The 24,877-nt window shown below is 38.8% G+C and overlaps 1 protein-coding gene and 1 pseudogene across 2 annotated transcripts in view; both read left to right on the forward strand.

Moving 5' to 3' along the window:
• The window catches only part of LRRC63 (leucine rich repeat containing 63), a gene marked incomplete at both ends in the record, with an annotated part of 80,261 nt that overhangs the window by 33,319 nt on the left and 22,065 nt on the right, over positions 1-24,877 (forward strand). Inside the window, 3 exons of the mRNA XM_084876184.1 lie at positions 5,146-5,244; positions 18,387-18,523; positions 24,485-24,568. Coding sequence (XP_084732310.1) covers positions 5,146-5,244; positions 18,387-18,523; positions 24,485-24,568 — 320 coding nt within the window. The remainder of the gene's footprint in view (positions 1-5,145; positions 5,245-18,386; positions 18,524-24,484; positions 24,569-24,877) is intronic.
• LOC311618600 (ataxin-3-like) lies at positions 7,825-10,758 on the forward strand (annotated as a pseudogene). Its single transcript has 3 exons — positions 7,825-7,831; positions 8,996-9,358; positions 10,091-10,758. The product of its transcript is annotated as an ataxin-3-like (transcript).

Below are 24,877 nucleotides of genomic sequence, written 5' to 3' on the forward strand. Positions count from 1 at the left end.
ATAAGACATAAGTTTTCCTTTTAGGAATTTGTATATTTAAGCAATAAATTTTATTTAGGTGTCAGATTAATACAAAGATAACAGAGAAATAGAAGTATTGGTGGCAATGTGGGCTCTCAGTTCTTGGCGTTATGCAAGAAAGATTTCACCGTATGAGTCCAGGTGATTTTGAGAGTACATTTATTAAAGCTGGGGATAGTGAAACAAAGGAAGGACTTAAGATAGAAGAGGCAAGATCATAGCCACATAAGTGACCTAGGCAGAGCTCCTTGGCTCTTTGGAAACATGAGGAAGAGTTGAGCCTAAGTGTAGCTGCCTTGGTCCTTTTGAAGGAAAACACAGAAGGAGAAGAAATGAGCCAGCTGGGCTAAGTGGATTCGGGAAACAAGCTACAGAGGCAAAAGAAGGGCTATTGACAACAGACTCACGGGGTTAGTCCAGGATGAGCTGCCCCCCTGGTTGTAATTCTCCTGGGAACCTTCAGAGCTTACAGAATAAAGAAAATCAGAGAGCCGAAACTAGTTTGGCTCAATGGATAGAACATCGGCCTGCGGACTGAGAGGTGCAGGGTTCGATTCTGGTCAAGGGCATGTACCTTGGTTGCGGTCACATCCCTGGTGGGGGGTGTGCAGGAGGCAGCTGATCGATATTTATCTCTCATTGATGTTTCTAGCTCTCTATCATTCTCCCTTCCTCTCTGTAAAAAAAAAAAAAATCAATAAAATATATATATTTTTTTTAAAAAAAAAGAAAGAAAGAAAATCAGGGATATAAGCCTGAGGAAAGAAGTGGGGAAAGCCATGGGTGTATGAGAGAGAGAGAGAGAGAGAGAGAGAGAGAGAGAGAGAGAGAGAGAGAGAGAGAGAGAGATTGAGAGAGAGAGAGAGAGAGAGAGAGAGAGAGAGAGAGAGAGATTGAGAGAGATTGAGAGAGATTGAGAGAGAGAACTGGATCCTTTGCCTTAAGAGGTTTTATCAGTTTTCCAAAGACGAGAGTTTTAGGGGAAGTCTCAAGGGAAAAATCTCAATAGAATATTCACCAGCTTTCCAGTTCCAGGTATGTCTTTGAAAGGTCACGGTCTCTGCTCTTTGGTCTGCACTATGGTAGGGATTCATTAGTCATTGATTAATGCTTAAGGGAGTGGTAGTGCAAGGGAGAAGGAGGCAGGTGAGTCAGGGTGCTGGATAAGGCCAATTTGAATTAACTATCTGTCTCAGTTTCCCCATTCAACTTGCCAAGGAATTTTCCTGGCATCTTACTATCCTACCTCAGAACTAGAGACATGAAAAAAACCAGGTGGTGAAATGGAAAATTAAATACAAAATAACAAAATATACCGTATTTTCCGGCGTATAAGATGACTTTTGAAACAAAAAAAGTCAATCGAAAATTGGGGGTCGTCTTATACGCCGAGTATATCCCGAAAAAACGTCTCGATATGCCGCTAAACAAATTTTCCAACTTGATCCTGCACCAATCACTGCAAGGCTGCTCGGACCGCCTCTCTAACTCAGCCAATCCAAGCAGGCTTTTTATGCATGCAAATTATACATGTTCTGTACCCAAAGCTACACTGTGTTCTAGTAAAAAGCCTGCTCAGATTGGCCAGAGTCAGAGAGGTGGTCTATTAAAAAAAGAACTGGTGTTGCCTCTGAAATAGGGGGTAGTCTTATACAGCGAATATAGGCCTAAACCTATGTTTTAACTGTAAAATTAGGGGGTCGTCTTATACGCCAGAAAATATGGTATTTATGCTTTCATGATTTACATTTAAGTCTTTTGCTTATTTTGAGTTTTTTCTTGTGTCTGGTGTGAGTTGGTGCTCTAGTTTCTTTTTTCTTTCTTTTTTTCTTTATTTCTTTTTTTCTTTTTTTTTTTTTTTTTTGCATGTACCTGTTCAATTTTTTCAGAAGCATTTATTGAAGAGACTGTCTTTACTCCATTGTATACTCTTTCCTCCTTTGTTAAATATTAATTGAGCATAATGGCTTTGGTTTATTTCTGGGGGTTTCTATTCTGTTCCATTGATCTATATGCCAGGGCCAGGGCCAGGCTGTTTTGATTATAATGGCTTTGTACAATAGTATAACTTTATAGATGGTATTGTGATTCCTCCAACTTGGTTCTTTCTCAGGATTGTTGCAGATATTTGGTTTTTTTGTTGTTGTTGTTGTTTTTTGGTTCCATGTACATTTTTTGGAGTATTTCTTCTAGATTTGTGAAATATTCTGTTGGTATTTTAATACAGATTGCATTGAATCTATAGGTAGCTTTATGTAATGTGGACATTTTAATGATGTTAATTCTGCCAATTGATGAACATGGTATACTCTTCCATTCGTTTCTATCTTCCTCTATCTCTCTTTTTTTCTTTTTTTTTTTCTTTTTTCAGTGTCCTGTATTTTTCTGAGTACAGGTCTTTTACTTCCTTGGTTAAATTTATTCCTAAGTATCTTTTTTTGTTGTTGTTGCAGCAGTAATTTTTTTTAGTTTCTCTTTCTGAGAATTCAATATTAATGTGTAAAAGTGCTATAGGTGGCAAAATCTGACATCTCTCATAGCCAATACATCTCCTGGGGCAAGAAAAACAAAGGAGAAAATAAACAAATAGGACTACATCAAAATATAAAAAGCTTATGCCAAGCAAAAGAAACCATCAACAAAATGAAAAGAGATCCCATCCTATGGGAGAACATATTTGCAATGATATATCTGATAAGGGGTGAATAGTCAAATTACTTAAGGAACTTATACAACTTAACGAAAGGAAGACAAACAATCCAATTACAAAATGGTCAAAGGACCTAGTAAACATTTCTCCAAAGTAGGCATAGAGAAGACCAATATATAGGAAAAAATGCTAAAAGTCACTAATTAACAGAAAGGTGCAAGTTAAAACTACAATGAGGTATCACCTGACCCTTGTCAGAATGGCTACCATCAACAGATCAACAAATGACAAGTGATGGTGAGCATGTGTAGAGAAGGGAACCCTAGTGCACTGCTGGTGGGAATGCAGACTGGTGCAGCCATTATGGAAAACAGTATGGAGTTTCCTCAAAAAATTCAATATGGAACTGCCATTTGACCCACTAATCTCACTTCTGGGAATATATCCTAAGAAGCCTGAGTCACTAATCAGAAAGAATGTATCCCTATGTTCATAGTAGCACAATTTACAATAGCTAAGATCTATTATAGAAACAGCTCAAGTGCCCATCAGTAGATAAGTGGATTAAAACAAAACAAAACAAAACAAAAAAACTGGTATATTTATACCACGGAATACTATACAACAGTTAAAAAAAAAGAATCTTTTATCTTTGAAACAGCATGGAGGGACTTGGAGAATGTTGTACAAAGCATAATAAGCTAGTCAGAGAAAGAAAAGTTGATACTTGGAATCTAAAAAACAAAATAAACTGTTGGACAACATAGATCCAAAGACATAGAAGCATGGAAGAGACTTTCAAATCTTAGAGGGAAGGCAGGGGTGGGTGGTTTGGAAGTGATTAACCAAAGAACTTATATGCATATATGCATAACCCATTGCCACATAGACAATAGTGTGGTGAAAGCCTGGAGTGGGGTTGGATATAGGATAGAAGGGGTTAACTTGGGGGGGAGGGGTGAGACACATGTAATACTTTAAACAATAAAGATAAATTTAAAAAATTAAATATATTTCAATATGTAGTGAATGCTCAAAATGTTTGCTCATTATTAATTGATGTCCGATCATACATAAGCCCCTATACTTACTGAATACATAAATAGTTACTAGTATTTCTATCTGATTTCTAACTCTTACTTATTTAAGAAATTACTAGAGGCCCAGTACACAAAATTCGTGCATGGGGATTATGTGTCTCTCAGCCCAGTCTGCACCCTCTCCAATCTGGGACCTCTCGAGGGATGTCCGACTGCCCGTTTTGGCCCGATCCTGGTGGGATCGGGCCTAAACGGGCAGTCGGACATCCCTCTCACAATCCAGGACTGCTGGTTCTCAATTTCTCACCGGCCTGCCTTCCTGATTGCCCCTAACTGCTTCTGCCTGCCAGCCTGATCACCTCTAACCACTCCCTGCCAGCCTGATTGATGCCTTACTGCTCCCCTGCCAGCCTATTTGCCCCTAACTACCCTCCCCTGCAGGCCTGGTCACCCCTAACTTCCCTCCCCTGCAGGCCTGATCCCTCCCCCCAACTGCTCTCCTCTGCAAGCCTGGTCACCCCTGACTGCCTTCCCCTGCAGGCCTGGTTCCCCCCAACTGCTCTTCCTTACAGGTCCCTTCCAACTTCCCTTCCCTGCAGGCCCATCACCCCCAACTGCCCTCCCTGGCAGGCCTGGTCCATCCCCTGCTGGCCTGATTGCCCACAACTACCCTCCCTTGCAGGCCTGGTTTCTCCCAACTGACCTCCTCTGCTGGTCATCTTGTGGCGGCCATCTTGTGTCCACAAGGGGGCAGTCATCTCTGATCACATGGGGGCAGCCATCTTGTGTCAATTTGCATACTATCCTTTTATTAGATAAGATTAAATAGGATAGAGGCCTGGTGCATGAGTGGGGGCCTGCTGGTTTGCCCTGAAGGGTGTCCCGGATCAGGATGGGGGTTCCCTTGGGGCACTGGGCAGCCTGGGCGAGGGGCCTGTGGTGGTTTTCAGGCTGGTCACACACACACACACACACACACACACACACACACACACACCCAGTGACCCAAGCAGAGGCCCTGGTGTTTGGGATTTATTTATCTTCTACAATTGAAACTTTATAACCTTGAGTGGAGCCCTGGGCCCACCAGGGCAGGCAGAAAGCTTGGCTTCTTCCATTTCTGGGGGCAACCCAAGCCTTCTGCTCTCTCCGTGGCTGCAGCCATTTTGGTTGGGGTTAATTTACATACTCACTCCTGATAGGCTGATGGATGTGGCTTGTGTGTGTAGCGGAGGTATTGTCAATTTGCATATACTCTTTTATTAGATCGGATTATCATACAGATTAAAATGAATGAGTGGGAGATAAGTATAGGCTTATTATTGTACTGTGTAAACCACTGTAAGACAGAATATGTAATTTTTAAAAATTTTGCACAAAATATTTTATGTATTGTTAATAATTAACCTCTTATCTCTGATCACTTTCTTTTAGGGCTTTTTTATCCTGAATTGCCCAGACTTAACACCTTTGGCTTCCCAATTGATATATCTTAACTTATCATTTAATGATATCTGTATATTTCCAACAGAAGTAAGTCCATTTTTATTATTGTATAAACTTTAATAAATTTATTATGAATAAAAATTATTATAATAAATAGACAGATGATATCCTTGAATTACTATGAAGTAAATATATTTTGGATTGCATCCCAAAAGGCTTATTTTTAGAAGTATGAAAAGTACTGTACATCTTTCTTAGGAAATCCCATGACATAATTCGTAAAGACTGTTATTATAGTCAGGCTCTTAAATATGTTGTCATAATTATACCATTTATATAAATTAATTTTATCTTTTCTCACTCCAAATAAAACCTAAAATAAACCTATACATGTATTAATCAGAAGTTTTAAAAACACAGTATAGTGACCAGGTATTATGATACTATAACAAGTTTTAGCTATCATGGGTCAAAATAGGATATTCTGCTTAATAAAACATATGTAGAATAATCACATATGGGAATGAGCTAATGCATTGTTATTTTATTTTACTATTATTTTTTAGTTTTTGACATTTTTAAACTTTTATTATTGAGAATATTACAATGTCCCTTTTTTCCTCCATTGCCCCCCTGCACCTAGTTCCTGCCCCCGGCCTTTACCCTATTTTCTGTGTCCAAAGGTAATGCATACATGCATATAAGTTCTGCTACTAATCTCTTCCTGCTACTCCTCCCCACTTCCCTCTGAGATTTATTGGTCTGTTTCATGTTTCCATGCCTCTGGTTCTATTTTATTCATCAATGTATTTTGCTTATTAGTTTTTTCCCCCATTTATTTTGATTTTTAGATTTAATTGTTGATAAATATTCACTTATTGCCATTTTATTATTCATATTTTTAGTCTTTTATTTTTCCTTCCTCCTCCTCTTCCTCCTCTTCCTCCTTTTTCTTCTCCTCCCCCTCCTCCTCTTCCTCCTCCTCCTCCTCCTCCTCCTCCTCCTCCTCCCCCCTCCTCCCCCTCCTCCTCTTCCTCCTCCTCCTCTTCCTCCTCCTCCCCTTCCTCCTCCTCCTCCTCCTCCTCCTCCTCCTCCTCCTCCTCCTCCTCCTCCTCCTCCTTCTTCTTCTTCTTCTTCTTCTTCTTCTTCTTCTTCTTCTTCTTCTTCTTTAAGAACACCCTTCAACATTTCATGTAATACTGGCTTGGTTGTGATGAACTCCTTTAGCTTTTCCTTGTCTGGGAAACTCTTTAACAGACTTTCAATTCTAAATGATAGCTTTGCTGGGTAGAGTAAACTTGGTTATAGGTCATTGCTTTTCACCACTGAATATTTCTTGCCACTCCCTCTGGCTTGCAAAGTTTCTGTTGAGAAATCAGCTAGCAGTTGTATGGGTGCTCCCTTGTAGCTAACTAACTGCTTTTCTCTTGCTGCTTTTTAAAAATATATATATTTTATTGATTTTTTACAGAGGGTAAGGAAGAGGGATAGAGAATTAGAAACATCAATGAGAGAGAAACATAGATCAGCTGCCTCCTGCACACTCCCTACCTGTGCCCGCAACCAAGGTATCCCTTGACTGGAATCGAACCTGAGACCCTTGAGTTCACAGGTCGATGCTCTATCCACTGAGCCAAACTGGTCAGGGCTTCTATTGATGCTTTTAAGATTATCTTTTTGTTTTGAACTTTTGGCATTTTATTGTTTTGAACTTTTGGCATTTTAATTCTGATTTGTCTCTGTGTGGGTCTCTTTGGGTTCATGTTGTTTGGGATTCTGTGCTTCCTGGACTTGTATGTCTAGTTCTTTCACCAGGTAAGGGACGTTTACTGTCATTTTTTCAAATAGTTATTTGGTATCTTGCTCCCTCTCTTCTCCTTCCAGTACCCCCATGATGCAAATGCTGGTACAATTGAAGTTGTCCCAGAGGCTCCTTATACCATCTTCATATTTTTTAATTCTTTTTTCTTTTTGCTCTTCTTATTGGGTATTTTTTGCCTCCTTATATTCCAAATTCTTGATTTGATTCTCAATGTTCTCTACTCTACTATTGATCCCCTGTAAATTATTTCTTATTTCAATTAGTATATCATTCGTTTCTGACTTGTCTTTTTTTATGTTGATGTTCTCGCTAAGTTCCCTAAAGTTCTCATTAGGTTCCTTGAGCATATTTATAGCAATTGGGAGAGACCCAGGACTTTAGGGGAGGGCAGTTGGGGGGTCCAGGCCTGCAGGAAAGGACAGTTGGTTGGGGGACCCAGGCCTGCAGGGGAGGACAGTTGGGGGTGACCAGGCCAGCAGGGAGGGCAATTAGGGGTGACCAGGCCAGTAGAAGAGGGCAGTTGGGGGAGATCAGTTCTTCAAGGAAGGGCAGTTGTAGGCAATCAGGCCAGCAGAGAGGGGAGTTAGGGATGACAGGGCCAGCAGAGGAGGGTAGATTGGGGTGTCTAGGCGAGCAGGGTGGACAGTTAGGGGCAATCGGACCTGCCATGGAGCAGTTATGTGTTGATTAGGCTGCCAGGGGAGTGGTTAGGGGTTATTAGGCTGGTAGGCAGAAGTGGTAGGGGCAATCAGGCAGAGGCAGGCAAGTGATTGGGAGCCAGTAGTCCTGGATTGTGAGAGGGATGTCTGACCACCTAGTTTAGCCTGGTCTGGGATTTAGCCTAAATGGGCGGTCAGACATCTTTCAAGGGGTCCCAGATTGGAGAGGGTGCAAGCTGGGCTGAGGGACACAGCGCCCCCCCCCCCCCGTCCTGTGCACGAATTTCTTGCACCAGGCCTCTAGTGTTTATCATAATTTCTCTGTAATATTGTATTTTTACTTTTGCTAGAAGTTATTTTTTTTTCTTTTCTAATGTGTAACAACTCTTTTATAAATTTGACTAGGAGAAATTGATAAGAATTTCCAAAGAATATAGGGGTCTTTTTTCTTCTGCTTAATTTTAACTGTTTTTTTCTAAATAGTTGTAGATGAGGCCATCTATCTTCCAAGCATACTCTATCTATTAAAAGAAGAATGAATAAATAAGTGTTTTTCAAATGTAAAATTTAAATTTCTCACTTTTTAAATGAATAGAAATAAATAGAACTTGCCATTAATATACAGATCTGTTATATAGCAACTAGAGGCCCAGTGCACAAAATTCGTGCATGGAGGCAGTCCCTCAGCCCAGCCTGTGCCTCTTGCATTCTTGAACCCCTAGGAGGATGATCACTCCAAAAGATCAGGCCTAAGCTGGCAATCAGACATCCCTCTCACAGTCCAGGACCCCTCCCTCCTTACCACTCACCTACAGTGGAGGCAGGAGAGTTTTCTACCACCACTATTGCATTTGCTAGCTGTGAGCCTGGCTTCTGGCTGAGTGGAACTCCCCCTGTGGAAGTGCAATGATCACTAGGGGCAGCTCCTGCATTGAGCATCTGCCCCCTGGTGGTCAGGGCGCATCACAGTGACTGGTCATTCTGCCGTTTGGTCAATTTGCATATTAGAGTTTTATTATATAGGCTAGATAAAAGTTTCCAACCAGAATGGTAATATCCAGGCTTGGAAGGGCTGTATTGGGAGTAGGCTAATGGATAACTAGTTATCAGCATAGTGTAAATGCAATCAATAGAAGACCAAAGGCTGGCATAAATGTGGTGATTAAAATTGTTACAAGTTTCATGGAAAATTCAAGATGGTAAGTTAAGCAAAATACAGAGTCTATTAAAAATAGTTTTAGACACACAAAAAAGGTAGAAGCAGAAATGGTAAACAAGAATGTTAATATAACAAACTGTATAGATATATACTCCATCTTCTTTTCAAATCTCAGATTATTTAAAAGCACATAAACAGTAATAATTAATTATAATAATGTATTGTTGATCTTTGATGAGGAACAAGAAGGCTCACTGTGTGCTCAATATTGCTTGAATAGTCTATTGCAAGGAGGATATTTTAGCCCTGTGGAATTATCTTATATTGCACATCAGCTAGATGGAGAAGAGAAAAGAATGGCAGAAGAAGGTGTTATTAGTAAGGACTATAGCACATTTTTGTGCTGAAAAAATGGATGATAGTGGTATTTCTCTATTCAAGTTATAAAAGCAATACCTTGACAGTTTGGGTTTTACAACTATTCTTATTTAATAGTCCAGCATATCAAGGCTCAGGATCAATCTCATAAAAGAAAGGTCATTTATATGCAATTATAGAAAGCACTAGAGGCCCAGTACACGAAATACATGCACTGGGGAGGCGGGCTCTAAGCCCAGCCTGCAACCTCTCCAATCTGGGACCCCTCGGGGGATATCTGGCAGTCAGACATCCCTCTCACAATCCAGAATTGCTGGTTCCTAACTGCTCCCCTGCCAGCCCGATTAACACCTAACTGTTCACCTGATGGCCCAGTTGCCCCCACCTGCCCTCCCCTGTGGCCTGGTTGCCCCCAACTGCCCTCCTCTGCTGGCCTGATCTCACCTCCAATTGCCCTCCTCTGCTGACCCAATCTCACCCCCAACTGCTCTATCCTGCTGGCCTAATCTCGCCCCAATTGCCCTCCTCTGCCAGCCAATTTGGTTCTGATTGGTCGGTTTCTATGCCAGTTAGCATCTCTGGGTCTATCAATGGGGCCTGATCAGAAAGGCAGGGCTGATCAGCAGCCCCAGTAGAGGCCTAGAGAGAAATGGAGGCACAGCTGATGGCCAGGCCTGGAGAGAAAGAGAGAGGCAAGTGCTGATCAACAGCTGTTCACAGAGGCTATAGATCAGACCCTTCAGGCCTCATGATTTGCAGCCCCCTCAGAAGTCAGGGCTAGGTTACCGCACCTGCAGCCATATTAGTCAGTGCTGGGTCACCACAGCAACCCAACACTGACTGCAGGATTGACTTCTGCTTGGTTGAGTTTCTGGTCACTGTGGAAGTGATGGGCCCAGGGTTTTTATATATTAGGATTGGTTTATAGTTAAAAAATTAGAAAAACAGTGATTCAACTTTAATTCTCTCTGTACGGGTCTAGAATTAATATCAGATACATGTCATGCACTTTTCTTGGCTCAATTACAACAGATTATTCTATATTTGTTGTTAAGGGCAATCTTCCAGATTGTGAAGCTGAACAACTTCTGCAAATGGTCAGGTTCCAACAGATGCATTGACCAAAACTTATGGGAGAAAGAAGAATTAGTACAACTAAAAGAACAGAATCTAGAAAACAGATATAAGATGAGTCTTAGAAGCAAATGATGAGTCAGGAATGTTAGATAAAGATGAGGGAGATTTGCAGTGAGCTTTGGCACTAAGTCATTAACAAATTGATATTAAAGATGAAGAAGCAGATCTTTGTAGGGCTGTTCAGCTCATATGTAAGGCAGTTGAAAAAATATATCTCAAGATATTCCACAGACATCAAGTCAGAAGACATCTAACTTTAGAGAAGCCTACTTTGAAAAGCAGCATCAGCAACAGGAGCCACCAAGACAGCTCTCATACCAACCATAAGTTCAGAAGCACTTGGCAGTGATCTTGGTGATGATATGAGTGAGGAAGACATGCTTCAGGTAGCTGTGACAATATTTTTAGATACTGTTAGAAATAATTTCATAACAGAAAAAAAGTAATACTTTTGTGATTATAGCAAAGGGTCCATTTTTATAATATGTAAAAACAATGTTCAACAGAGGAAACAAGACTTTTAAGTGGTTTGCACACAAAAATGTGAGAACATGGCAAAATACATCAGTTGTAGGACTAAATAGTAATTTTTCAAATACTAACCAAAGAGGCATTCAACAATTAAATAAATTTAAAATAGTTCGTTTTTCATTTTTAGTGTTCAATATCTAACATGTCTAAAATTGGGGCATTTTTTTCTTGGATCTTTTTGCAGACCAGCTAATAAACTCTTGCCATAGAACTTCCCTGTACATTTGGTTTTCTTTTCTTCTCTTCTGTTCAGGTAATTTGGCTCGCTTTCATCACTTAATAATTGCTTCTATGTCTCCTTTTAGGACAGTGTTTCTTCTCTATGTTGCTGATAGCAATGGTTCCAGAAGCATAAGTGTTCTCCCTTCACCTATGTATTATGCACTTTGGTGTCTTCTCATGTTATTATTTCTTATCATAATTTATCTGCTATCTTGTTATTATTTTTTAAAACTCTACTAAATAATGCTAATCTTTCTTGAGATTTGCTTTTTAAGCTCTCCAAGATGAGATTATCATTTCGTAATTTTGGTGCATTCCTAAATGCTAAAATCATTTCTGCATAAGTATTTAAGAATAAATGAGCATTTTAAGAAATAATAATGTATTGTTAGGTCTGTAACATATATAGATGTAGTACATATAACAACTACAGTGCAAAAAAAAGAAGGAACAGGCAATAGAGCTATTTAGGAAGATTTCCATTTCTCACTGGAATTAAGTTAATATAAATCTGAGGTATATTATTATAAGATATATATTACAACCCCTAAAACAATTGTTAAGAGAATAACTCAAAAGAATATGGTGAAAAAAGTTATTAAATTAATTAAAATATAGTACTAGCAAATATTCATTTGATGCAAATGAAGGCAGTAAAGAAAGAACAAATGGAAAATTACATTTAGAAAACTGTCTGTATTACATTTAAAATGGTGATGTAAATCCAGCATGCCAATAATAACATTAAATGTAAATACAGCAAACAATCCAAAGATACACTTAAGAGCAAAAGATACAAAGAGTTCAAAGGTAAAAATATGGAAAAATATAACATGCAAACAGTAACCATAAGAAAGCTGGAGCGACTGTACTAATATCAGATAAAATAAATTTCAAAACAAAATACATTACTAGAGATTAAAAAGGGACTTTTGTCAATCTATCAGGATAATCTTACCTAATAATAGAGTAATATGAAAATTAACTATCACTCTACTACACCCACCAGCCACACCCACCAGCCAATCAGACCAACTATGCAAATTAACCCAACAAAGATGGCATTTAATTTGCATGTGTGGAGAGAGGGAGGAGTAAAGACTGAAGACAGCATAGAATGTGGAAAGCAAGGCGGCTGCAGTTGCTGGAGAGAAAGCACTGGCAGTGCGTGTTGGGCGGGGTGGGGTGAGGCGCACAATAGTGGTGCCTGCGGCCACGGAAGTGGCAGCAGTGGTGGTGGTGGGGGCGTGGCAGGCGTGGCGGATCTGGTGGGCGGTTTGGGGCATGCGCAGCCAAGGAGGCAGCGGCAGTGGTGGCGGGTCAGGCGTGCAGGGCAAGGGGTACAGCAGTGGTGATGGCAGCATGCACAGCCATAGAAATGGTGGTGGTGATGGCCACAGCGGGAGAGGTGGGAGGGCGGGAGAGGTGGTGGTGGTGGTGGGAGGGAAGCCTGCAGGAAGTCTTGCAGGGAATATTCCTGCAACAGGTCACTAGTATCCTATATAATAAAGAAGTAATATGCAAATTGACCCTCACACCCTTGCATCACAAGATGACTGCCCCCAAGTCATTACAAGATGGCCACCACAAGATGGCCACCCCCACATCATCACAAGATGGCTGCCTACACATTGTCACAAGATGTCCAGCAGGGGAGGGCAGTTGGGGGTGACCAGAAATGCAGGGAGGGCAGTTGGGGGGGACCAGGCCTGCAGGGCAGGGCAGTTGGGGGTGATCGAGACAGCAAGGGAGCAGTTAGGTGTCAATAATGCCAGCAGGGGAGCAGTTAAGGGGCTATCAGGTTGGCAGGCAGAGTGGTTAGGGGCAATCAGGCAGCCAGGCAGGCCAGCCATCCCAGATTGTGAGAGGGATGTCTGACTGTCAGGAGTCAGACATCCCCCGAGGGGTCCCAGATTGAAAGGGTGCAGGCTGGGCTGAGGGACACCCCCTGCCCCTCAGTGCATAAATTTCATACACTGGACCTCTATTAATTATATATACATATATATACACATATACATACATACATACATACATGTGTACACAGCCATAGAATACAAAAACTGAAAAAATTAGAATTTCAACAAAAATACTTATAAATTTTAATGTTCCACTTTCAAAAATGCATAAAACAACTAAGCGAAGATCAACAAAGAAATAGAAGATTTGAACAACACATAATCACTTGGACCTAACAGAAATCTATGAGACACTTTAACCAATAGCAGAAGAATACATAATTCTCAAATTCACATAGAATATTTTCAGGATAGACCATAAAGTAAGTCTCATACATTTAAAACAATTGAAAATCACAGAAAATATTTATTTTTGCCACAATGAAATGTAATAAAAAATAAATAATTAAAAGAAGTTTGGAAATATATGAGAATTAAGCAACACATTATTAAATAACCAATGATTCAATTAAAAATCAAAAGTGAAATTTGAAAGTATTTCAAGGTGACTATAAATGAAGAGCCAACATACCAAAATTTATGGGATGCCTTTACACCAGTGCTCAGAGGGGAATTTATAGCTATAAATACTTTTATTTTAAAAAAGAACAATTAGTAACCTAATATCCTACCTTAAGCCACTATAAAAAAACAAAGAGCAATCTAAACCTAAAGAAAGAATAAAGGATGAAGCAATAAAAATTAGTGCAAAAATATGTGAAATTAAGAATAGAAAAACAGAAAAAAAATAAACAAAATCAAGAGCTGATACTTTAAGAAATCAACAAAATGGACTAACCTTAAATAGACTGATCAAGGAAATAGAAGATCCAAATTACTAAAATTAGGGATGAAAGATGGAAACTACCAACTTCATAGAAATAAAAATATATTATGAGAATACTATATTTAACTGTAAACCAGCCAACTAAATAACTGATAAAATGGACACATACCTAGATAGACACAAGAATGGACTCAAGAGAAAAAAAGAAAAAAGAAAATCTGGATGGCTTTATAAAAAGAAAAAAGTTCAATAGTAATTTTAAAACTTTCCACAAAGAAAAGTCCAGGATGAGACATTAGTAAATTTTACTATACATCTTAAGAAGAATTAACACCAATCCTTTACAAATTCTTAAAAATAAAAAATAAATAAATAAAAGAGAAGGAAAAAAAAAAAAAAAACCCACACAATTCAAACTAGAAAACCAGTAATATGCTTATACCAAAACTGGACAAAGATATGAAAAGAAAAGCAAACTACAGAACAATACCTTTCATGAATATAAATGTAAAAATCTTCAAAATGCTAGCAAACATTTTACACCATGACCAAGTGATATTTATTCTAAGAATGCAAAGTTGGATAAACATACAAAAATCAGTCAGTGTTACACACCATTTTAACATAGTAAAAAGGGAAAACTATACAATTATCTCAATAGAGATGAAACAAATTTAACAAATCCAACATCCTTTATGATAAAAAAATATTCAATATATAGAAATAGAGGTGGATGTTTACAACTTTATAAAGGATATCTAAAAAACCCCACAGCTTATATAATATTTAATGGTGAAAGACTCATGTTTTCCTCCTAAGATCAGGAACCAGATGAAGATGTATACTAGTATTCTTTCCATTTTGTATTTAACGTTGTACTGGACTTTTTATCTAAGGCAAGAAAGAGAGAGAGAATCTAAGATGGTTGCACAGGTAAACACCTAGCCGCAGCCGCACACAACAATTTCAATAAAATACAACTAAAATATAAAATGGAGATTACCCAGAACTACAGGAAAGTCCACTGACTGGAAATTCTACAATGAGAAGCAAGGAGAAAAGCAGAAGGAAGAGCGGAGGAGCTATAAAAGCCTAAGGTACGGAGACACATGGTGCTCGTGGAGAGGACGGAGCCGGAGAGGAGAGAGGCTGAGTGCCTGGCTGGTGTTCCCTAGCAGGAAGGAGATAAAAGCTCCGACTGTGCTGGGCCCCAGTTCTGACTGCTCTGAACCCCAGTTCTAGGCCAGACCCCGGGGACACAGGCTCAAACAGAGGGAGCTGGGCTGTAAGCTGGAACCCCAGGGGAGCGGCGAAAGGAGGTCCCGGAGGCACGCACATTGGCACATTGTGTGCAGAGAAGGGACGGTCGGCTGTGCCGCGGGATTGCCCTGGCGGGAAGGAGACTGGGGCTCCAGACTGCTCTGAACACCACTTCCAATCCCACTTATAACTGAGCTGAACCCCAGTTCCAGGCTCATTGGGGGAGAGCCTAGACTGTTTGGTAGCAGGCGAAAATCGAGGGCACCTTTCTCTCAGAGGCACTTGCAACGAGTACTGAAGGACCCTGAGACTCAGGAGCCGCATAGGGCGGGGCTGATGGAAGCCAAAGCTGTAGGCTCCACTCTGAAACCCCCACCCCCCATCAAGGAAGCTGCGAAAATGCCAAGACAAAATAGATCACAAACGAAAGAAATGGAGGACAAAAAGATATAGAGTTCAAATCTACGCTTATAAGATTTTTCAAGAATTTCCTAGAAAAGATCAATAAGACCTCTGAGGATATGAAAAGGGATCAACTAGAATTAATAAGGAATCAACAAGAAATGATAAGGGATCAACAAGAAATAAAGAATACATTGTCTGAAATAAATAATATTATACAGAGTCCTAAAAACAGAATGGAAGATTGCAAGAATTAAGTCAAAGATTTGGAACATAAAGGGCCAGAAGACCCTCCTCCACAGAAGCTAGAAGGCAAGAGAATCCAGAAAATTGAAGATAATATAAGAAACCTCTGGGACAACTTCAAGCGAACCAACATCAGAATTATGGGGGTCCCAGAAGATGAGAGAGAGCAAGATATCAAAAACATACTGAAAGAAATAGTGACAGAAAACTTCCCCCACCTGGTGAAAGAATTAGACTTACAAGTCCAGGAAGCGCACAGAACTCCAAACAAAAGGAATCCAGAGGACCACACCAAGACAAATCATAATTTAAATTCCAAGAACAAAAGACAAAGAGAGAATATTAAAAGAAGCAAGAGCAAAGAAGGTAGTTACCTATAAAGGAGCACCTATACAATTGTCAGCTGACTTCTCAACAGAAACCATGCAGGCCATATGGGAATGGCAAGAAATATTCAAGGTGATGAATAGTAAGAACCTACAGCCAAAGATAATCTACCCAGCAAAGCTATCACTCAGAATCGAAGGCCAGATAAAGAGCTTCACTAATAAAAAAAAAAGCTAAAGGAGTTCATCACCACCAAACCAGAATTATATGAATTGCTGAAGGGGGTTCTTTCAGAAGAGAAAGTAAATAAAGATAAAAATTATGAACAACAAATACGTAACTATCAACAAGTGAATCTAAAAACCAAGCAAATTAAAAAAAAAATCTGATGAACAATATTAACTTTTGAATATAATAGAATCAGAGGTATGGAAGGGGAGTGAACGGACGACTCTTGGGGAAAAGGGGAGAGAGGGATGTGGGAAGAGACTGAACATAAACTATGCACCTATGGATGAAGACAATAGGGGGTGGGGAAAGGACAGAGGGTGGGGTGGAAACCTGGTGGAGGAAAGCAATGCGGGGGGGGGGGGGGGAAGGAACATTTGTAATAATATGAACAATTAAAATTTATTTAAAAAAATAAATAAAAATGCATGAGAAAAAAAACACGAGAGAAATAAAAAAATCCAGCAGGAAGATATGTGAGGGTTAGGAGGGGGTAGTAAGAGATCAACTGAAGGTCTTGTATGCATGGACCTCACCACCCCCAGCACAACCAACAGACTCAAGACATGGGGGTGGGGAGATGAGGGCAAGTGCGTGGGGATAGGGGAGGCCACGGGGGGAGGGGAGGTGAGGAGGTCCATGGGGGGGGGAGGGGAGACATATATACTGCTATTTGTAATACCTTAAACAATAAAATTTAAAAATAAACAAACATCCAGGTTTAAAAGGAAGTTAAGCTTTCTCTACTTGTAGATGGCATGGTCTTATATATAGAAGTCCTAAGGGATTCACTAAAAACATATTAGAATTGAGTTCAGCAAAGTTGTAGTGTACAAGATCAATATAGAAAAATCAATTGTATTTCTACAAAACAGCAACAAGCAATCTTGACAATAAAGCAAGAAAAAAATTTTATTTACATGAAAAAGAATAAAATACTTGGGAGCAAGTTTAACAAAAGCACAAAACTTATCCTGTGAAAACTACAGAACATTGTTAAATTAAAGGAAATGTATTCTCAAATGACAAGACATCCCATATTCATGGATATGAAGACTTAATATTTTAAAGATGGCACTGCTCTCAAATTGATCTTCAGATTCGTTGCAATCCCTCTGAAAATTACAACTGATCTATTTTGTAGAATTTGAGAAGCTGGTCTGAGAGTTTATAAGCAAATTACTCCAAATAACTAAAGCCATCTTGAAAAGGAAAAACAAACTTTGAGGATTTAACTTCTGATTGCAATAATGAGCATGATCTATTCTACCAATTGTAGATTTTTATGATTATAAAGAGGTTTCATTTAATGTTAAAGACAGCTGATGTAAAACATATGATTCAGCAGAGGGCAAGAAATATATTAAGCAAAGATCATAGATTTAAATGGTATAGTCTACTATTAAATTTCATATGAAAAATCAGTGTATATGAAACAAGCTGGTTCTAATAGCTGCCACCTCATTGATTACTAAGGTTAGTTATCTCAGCGTTTTTCAACCGCTGTTCCGCGGCACACTTTGCCTGGTGTGCCGTAGGTGCAGACAAGACAAGAATTTTATAATTTTTCACTATTTTGTTTACTTAATATTTCATAATAAAGTAATTATAAAATACTTTCTTTGTGTTTATTTGATTCCTATTCAAGAGAATTACTTTATATATAGTCAATATAGGCACAGAGTTAAATTTTTTAACATTTTCTAATGGTGGTGTGCCTCATGATTTTTTTCATGAAACAAGTGTGCCTTTGCCCAAAAAAGGTTGAAAAACACTGAGTTATCTTATATTTCTGCAGATATCTCCTTCCTCTCTTCTTCTTCGCATAATTGCTTCTCATGAACCCATAGGTTGATCAAATAGGATCACTTTCTCATTTAGAAAAGAACCATTCCTGAGTCAAGGAATATGTGTAAAGCACTATTTTACATACCATGCATAGTATGCTGGCCAGTCATTTTAAAGGCTTCCAAAGGTATTAGATATATGTGATAGACAATTAATGTTATTGTACTGATTCTACTACATTAATTCAAAGGGTTTTTAAAATGGAATAGGAATTTGCATACTTTACTATTCTACTCATATTTGTTTCTTTTTTTCTGTTCCTCAGATATATTGTCTTAAACATTTACAAATACTGATCCTGAGAAATAATCCTATCAGAATAATCCCTGATGAAATTCAGCAACTTAAGCTCCTTAGAGTTTTCAACATTGCTTTTAATATGATTACGAATCTTCCTCTTGGGTAAGGTTGATAATTTGAGATTATAAACATAGAAAATAAAGAATTTGTGATATAGAAAAGGATCAATCCCCCTTTTGAAAGCAGCTAGAAACTTTTTAGCTCATCAATCATTCTTATTCTTTTCCAATTAGCTGACTTGTTCTTCATTGCTGTGTTAAAAACAATCCTACTAGCCAGATGCCAATTAACCTTTCTCGGCTTCAATCTCCTAATCTATGAACCAAGAAATTGGTCTTTATGATATTTAATATCCTTTAAACTCTAATAAGAATGTTAATATTTGGGTTTAAAAGAGATGATTTTTCTCCACAAACTGGAAGTTATTTAATTACTAATAAAAATTTTAAATCAAAATCTTTACCAAATGCCAAAACAAGATACCACTTGCAGTAGCTTAACAAATTGAATATAGGTTAAGGACAAGAGTATGGGGACTCTGAAATAGTTGAACAATATTTCTCAAAAGAAGATTCTTATAGTAATTAAGGAAGTGCATCAAAATTCTTTTATAAAGTTCTTCATCTAGCAGTTTGTAATTAACAATCCAACAAATTCTACATTCATAAACCTTAAAACTATTTAGTTATTTAAAAGGATAAAGAGGTATGTAAAATATTATACTATTTCTGTATAAAAATTTAAAAATCACACATTATAAAAACACTAAGGCAGTAAGAAAATTGCACTATGGGAATTTTATTTGTTTGACTCACCTATATTTGTCCACAGTAACATAAATTGTATTTTCCCTACCTTGATATTATAATTAGCCACTTCTCTAAGAAAACCCTGTTTTTGTTTTTTTATAATCCTCATGCAAGGGTGTGTTTTGATTGTTTTAGAGAGAGGGGAAAGGAGAAGGAGAAAAAGAAACATCAATTGGTTGCCTCTCACATGCACCTTGAGTGGAGATCGAACCCACAACGTGGGTATGTGCCCTGTCCAGGAATTGAACCTGCAACCTTTGGCACATGGGATGACGCTCCAGTCAACTGAACCACACTTTCCAGGTTCTGTTTTCCTTTTATTGCAGAATGATCATTAAAAACCACTGTCTAAGTATTGAATATCTTCATTGCTATTGAGATGACATTGCTTATAGACACTCCCAGTATACGAGTTTAGTAATATATGTATTTAGAAATCTATTTGTATACATTTCTATAATTATTTATCTGTGTATATTTATTTATATGCACACACAACTATATGTACACACATATGTACATATATGCATATACATCAATGAATACTGTATAATCTATAATAACAATTACATACTTAAAATAACCATCACTTATTTAAACAAAATGTAAAAATACCTAAAGCAACTAAAAGTTTATCATAACTATATGGTCAACATTGTACATTGTTTAGAGATTAGGCAAACTAGTTTGAATTATTGGTTATAAACAAAAGTTTTAAGAAGCCCTCACACCTGCCAGAATGATTGTCATCAATAAATACACAAATGACAAGTGTTGGCAAGGATGTGGAGAAAAGGAAACCCTTGTGCACTGTTGTGAGAATGCAGATTGAAACAGCCACTATGGAAAACAGTATGAGGTTTCATAAAAAAAAAAAAAAAATGGATCTGCCTTATGACCCCAGTGATTCCACTTCTGGGGATTTATCTAAAGAAATCCAAAATACTAACTCGAAATAATATATGCACCCCTATGTTCATTGCAGTGTTATTTACAATAGCCAACCTATGAAAAGCAACCCAAGTGTCCATCAATAGACAAGTAGATAAAAAAAAAAAAGCTGTACTACACATATACAATGGAATATTACTCAGCCATAAAAAAAATAATGAAGTCTTACCATTTGCAACAGCATGGATGGACCTAGAGGGTATTATACTTAGTAAAATAAGTCAGTCAGAAAAATACTAATGACATATAATTTAATTGATATGTGCAATGTAAAGAACAACACAAATAAAGAAGCAACATTGAAACAGATTCATAGACACAGAAAAAAAACTGGTAGTTGCCAAAGAGGAGGTGATTGAGGGACTGAGTGAAAGATGGGAGGGAGCTGGGGGAATGAGCAAAAAAGATAAAGAGCCTGACCCAGGAACCAAGAGGTAACTGGGTTGATCCCTGTCAGAGCATATGCCCGGGTTGTGGTCTTAATCCCCAGTAGGAGGTGTGCAGGAGGCAGCCAATTGATGATGTTTCTCTCTCAGTGATATTTCTATCTGTCTATTCTCTTCCTTTCTCCTCTCTCTCTCTCTCTCTCTCTCTCTCAAAATTAATAGAAACATTTTTTTTAAAGAAAAAGAAGAGATTAAGAAGTACAAATCTGTAGTTATAGAATAGTTCTAAAGATATAAATACAGCAAAGGGAATATAGTCAATAATCAAACAAATGGTTGAACAGCAGAACAACTGACTGGATGACCATGCTATGATACACACTGGCACCAGGCCAGCCAAAGTGGGTGCGATGTGATTGGTCAGAGGAGCGATCATAGGATGGTGGCCGAGGCCACTGGCTGGAAGATGGGCGGGGCCCCCCTCTGCAGAGCGATTGATTGTAGGGCTCCCTGACTGTGAAAGGGTGCAGATCGGGCTGATGGTCACCCTCCCGAATGAACAAATTTTGTGCACCAGGCCTCTAGTATTGTAATAACTATGAATAGTGTCAGATAGGTACTAGATTTATCAGGTGGTCACTTAGTAAGTTATATAATGTTCAATCACTGGGTTGTACACCTGAAACTAATATAACATTGTATGTCAACTATAATTGGGAAAAAAAAATTTTTTTAAAAGTTTTAAGGAGCTATTTTTAAAAAATAGTAGTGTTTCTAAAATAAAGAAGTACAATTTTATTAAATGCCATTGGATATGTATGCAAATAAAGAGATGATTGAGAGCATATTGAAGCGAAGTATAAAAAATGTAATTGGAATTATGGGAATAATAATATAATTATAACTAGAGACCTGGTGCATGAAATTTGTGCTCAGCCTGACCCTCTCCAATTGGAGACCTCTCGGGGGATGTTCTATGGGATAGGGCCTAAACCAGCAGTCAGACATCTCTCTCGCAATCTGGGACTGCTGGCTCCTAAATGCTCACCTGCCTGCCTGCCTGATTGCCCCTACCTTCCTCTGCCTGCCAGCCTGATCAACCCTAACTACCCTCCTCTGCCAACCTAGTTGCCCCTAACTGCCTCTGCCTGCCTATATAATTGTCCTTAAATGCCCTCCCCTGCCACCCTGATCTCACCTCCAACTGCCCTCCCCTGCTGGCCTGATTTTGCTCCCAGCTGCCCTCCTCTGCTGGCCAACTTGGTTCTGATTTGTTGGTGTCTATGCCAGTCAGCATCAGAAGCTCCGCCTCCTAGGCAGCCATTGGTTCTTTCACAGTACCCACATTTGATTCTGATTGGTCAGTTCCTATGCCAGTCAGTGTCTCTGGGCCTATCAATGGGGCCTGGTCAGAAAGGTGGGCCTGATCAGCAGTCCAGGTGGAGACCTGAGAGAAATGGAGGTGCGGCTGCTGGCCAGACTTGGAGAGAAAGACAAAGGCAAGTGCTGATCAAAAGCTACCATAGCGGCAATGGGTCGGTCCCTGCTTCTCTCTTAGGCCTGTCTCTGGGCCTGATTCACAGACCCCTCAGCAGTCAGTACTGGGGCACTGCACCTGCAGTGGAAGCAGTTAGCATTGGATTGCCACAGCAACGCAGTGTTGATTGCAGGGCTGACTTCCAGTTGGTTGAGTCTCCATCGTTACTGGTCCTTATGACCCAGGATTTTTAAAAATATATATATTTTATTGATTTTCTTACAGAGAGGAAGGGAGAGAGATAGAGAGCTAGAAACATTGATGAGAGAGAAACATCAACCAGCTGCCTCTTGCACACCCCCTACCGGGGATGTGCCCGCAACCAACGTACATACCCTTGACTGGAATCGAACCTGGGACCCTTCAGTCCGCAGACCGACTCTCTACCGCTGAGCCAAACCGGCTTCGGCATGACCCAGGATTTTTTTATATTAGGATTGTTAAGGGGATTAACTTTATTGAACCTCAGAGAAGACTTAGAAAAAGCTCTGGCATAGGTAAACATGTTCATTTGCAGAGCTTGTTAAATGCAAACTCACACAGAGGAAACATACAGTACGGGATGAAGATGCTGAATTCTTTGTCTTTAAAGGTTATTGTCAGAACTCTAGCTTTCTGAGCAAAGAAGACCCAACATAGAGTAGCAGGAGTAAGGGAGCTGTAACTGGATAAAATTGAGTGAAATGCACCTAACCAATTGTGTAGTTGGATGTTATTACAGTTACAAGTAATAGCACTGATATATTTTAAATATTATATTTTTGTCTTTGTAATTAATTCAGTAAATGTTTGTGAAGTACCTATTGTGTGCTCCCTAATTGACCACCACCTAAGGGGAAGGCAAACAATTGCACAAAACTAGAGAAAGTAAAATAATGGAGATGCACTTTGTAAAATTCCAAACAGTGCATGTAACCCAATCTGGAGAGTGAGAGGTGGCTCCCAGGAAGAGATGACATTTAATGCAAATGTAACTGAGTGTGAATGAGCCACATTAATAGTGAGAAGGAGCAAGGGGTAGTATGACTGATTATGGGTTAGATATTTCCTTAAATAAAAGTGATAACACATATAGAAATAAATGAGATGTGAAGCAGCATATATAATGTGGAGTAGGAATTGCAAGCAGTTTGCTGTTTGGAAGCTTAGAAAGCAAGGCCAAGTGGTAAGAAATTAGAGTGGTGAAGTAGGCAGAGACCAGGTTGTCTGCAGGCCTTGTGAGCAAAGGCAAAGTATTTGTCAAAGGGTTTCCCAAAGAGGAGTGGTGGATTCAGATCTGCATTTTAGCTCATGGTGATGGCAGTGTGGAGGATGCATGTTAGGTGATAAAACAAAATAGAAGGCAAAGAGCTGGGGGCGGGGGGCTATCACAGTAGTTCAGGCAAGAGCTGCAAAGCATATCTAGGACAATGATTACATAGAGAAAAAGGAACAAATTGTTAACAAACTGAGATAAAATTAGCAAGATCTAGTATTGGCTAGACATAAATGATGTAGGGAATGGAGGCATCCAAGTAAAAAAACAGTCAAGGTTACTCCAAGAAACCTTGTGTTAGTCTTTGTGTGTGTGTGTGTGTGTGTGTGTGTTTTGTTTTGTTTTTTTTTGTTTTGTTTTTTTGTTCTTTTTTTTAGTAATGCTTAGCTTAATGGAAAGAAAGACCATAGGTATTTCACTAGGAAAATCATAATGCAACTGCACTGGGTTGAATAGTGTCCCTCGAAATGTCATGCTAATGCAGGACCCTATCATGACCTTAGGAAATAGGAGTCTATAGATGTAATTAGCTAAGTTAATATGAGGTTACTGATTTAGGGTGGGTTCAAAATCAAATAAATTGCATCATTACAAGAAGAAAATATGAAGACAAAGGTATAGATTGGAGTTATGCTGTCACAAACCAAGAAACACCAACAGTTGCTGGTAGCAAGGGGTAGTTTCTTCTTTAGAGCCTTGAGAAGGAACCATCCCTACCAGCAACTTAATTTCTAATCTCTGGCCTTGTGAACCGAGAGAGAATAAATTTCTTTTTTTTTTTTTTTTTTTTTTAATTTCAGCTCTAGTAAATAAATACAGTAAATAAGAAAATATACCTAAATGTTGTTAGGCATGTCTCAGGTGACTTTTTCTGGATGGGACTTTACCTATTCCAAACATTTCAAACCAGACTTAATGGATAGATGAATAAGTTTTAGGATATCTTATTATAATTATATCATCTACTAGTATAATGTGGAAAAGTCTATATAAATTTCAAGATCTTAGAAAAATATTAGTGTCCCTCTATGCCTATGTATTTATTCAAATATTTAATTCTTATTTATGCTTAGTCATGACAAATAGATAATCATTTTTACAATTTATTTTCTCTTTCTATTTAAGGTTATTTTCTTTGTACCACCTTGAGGAACTTGATGTTTCCTACAATAGTATTGATTCTATTCCAAATGAAATCCAGAAACTCAGGTATTTTGAAAGTAGTAAGTACACAAAAAATCATATTCCCCTGAAGGGTATATTTGGTGATGATGGAGAAAATTCAGTTCATTCATTTATTTAATAATCATCAAATATATGTAAAGCAGCCTGGCCGGTGTGTCTCAGTGGTTAAGCTTCAACCTATGAACCAGGAGATCATGGTTCGATTCCCGGTCAGGGCCATGCCAGGTTTTGAGCTTAATTTTCAGTAGGGGACATGCAGGAGGCAGCCAATAGATGATTCTCTCTTATTGATGTTTCTCTCTGTGTCCCTCTCCTTTCCTCTGTGAAATCAAT

Source organism: Pipistrellus hanaki, assembly GCF_964339955.1.
Source record: "Pipistrellus hanaki genome assembly, chromosome: 3".
Classification (NCBI taxonomy): Eukaryota; Metazoa; Chordata; class Mammalia; order Chiroptera; family Vespertilionidae; genus Pipistrellus; species Pipistrellus hanaki.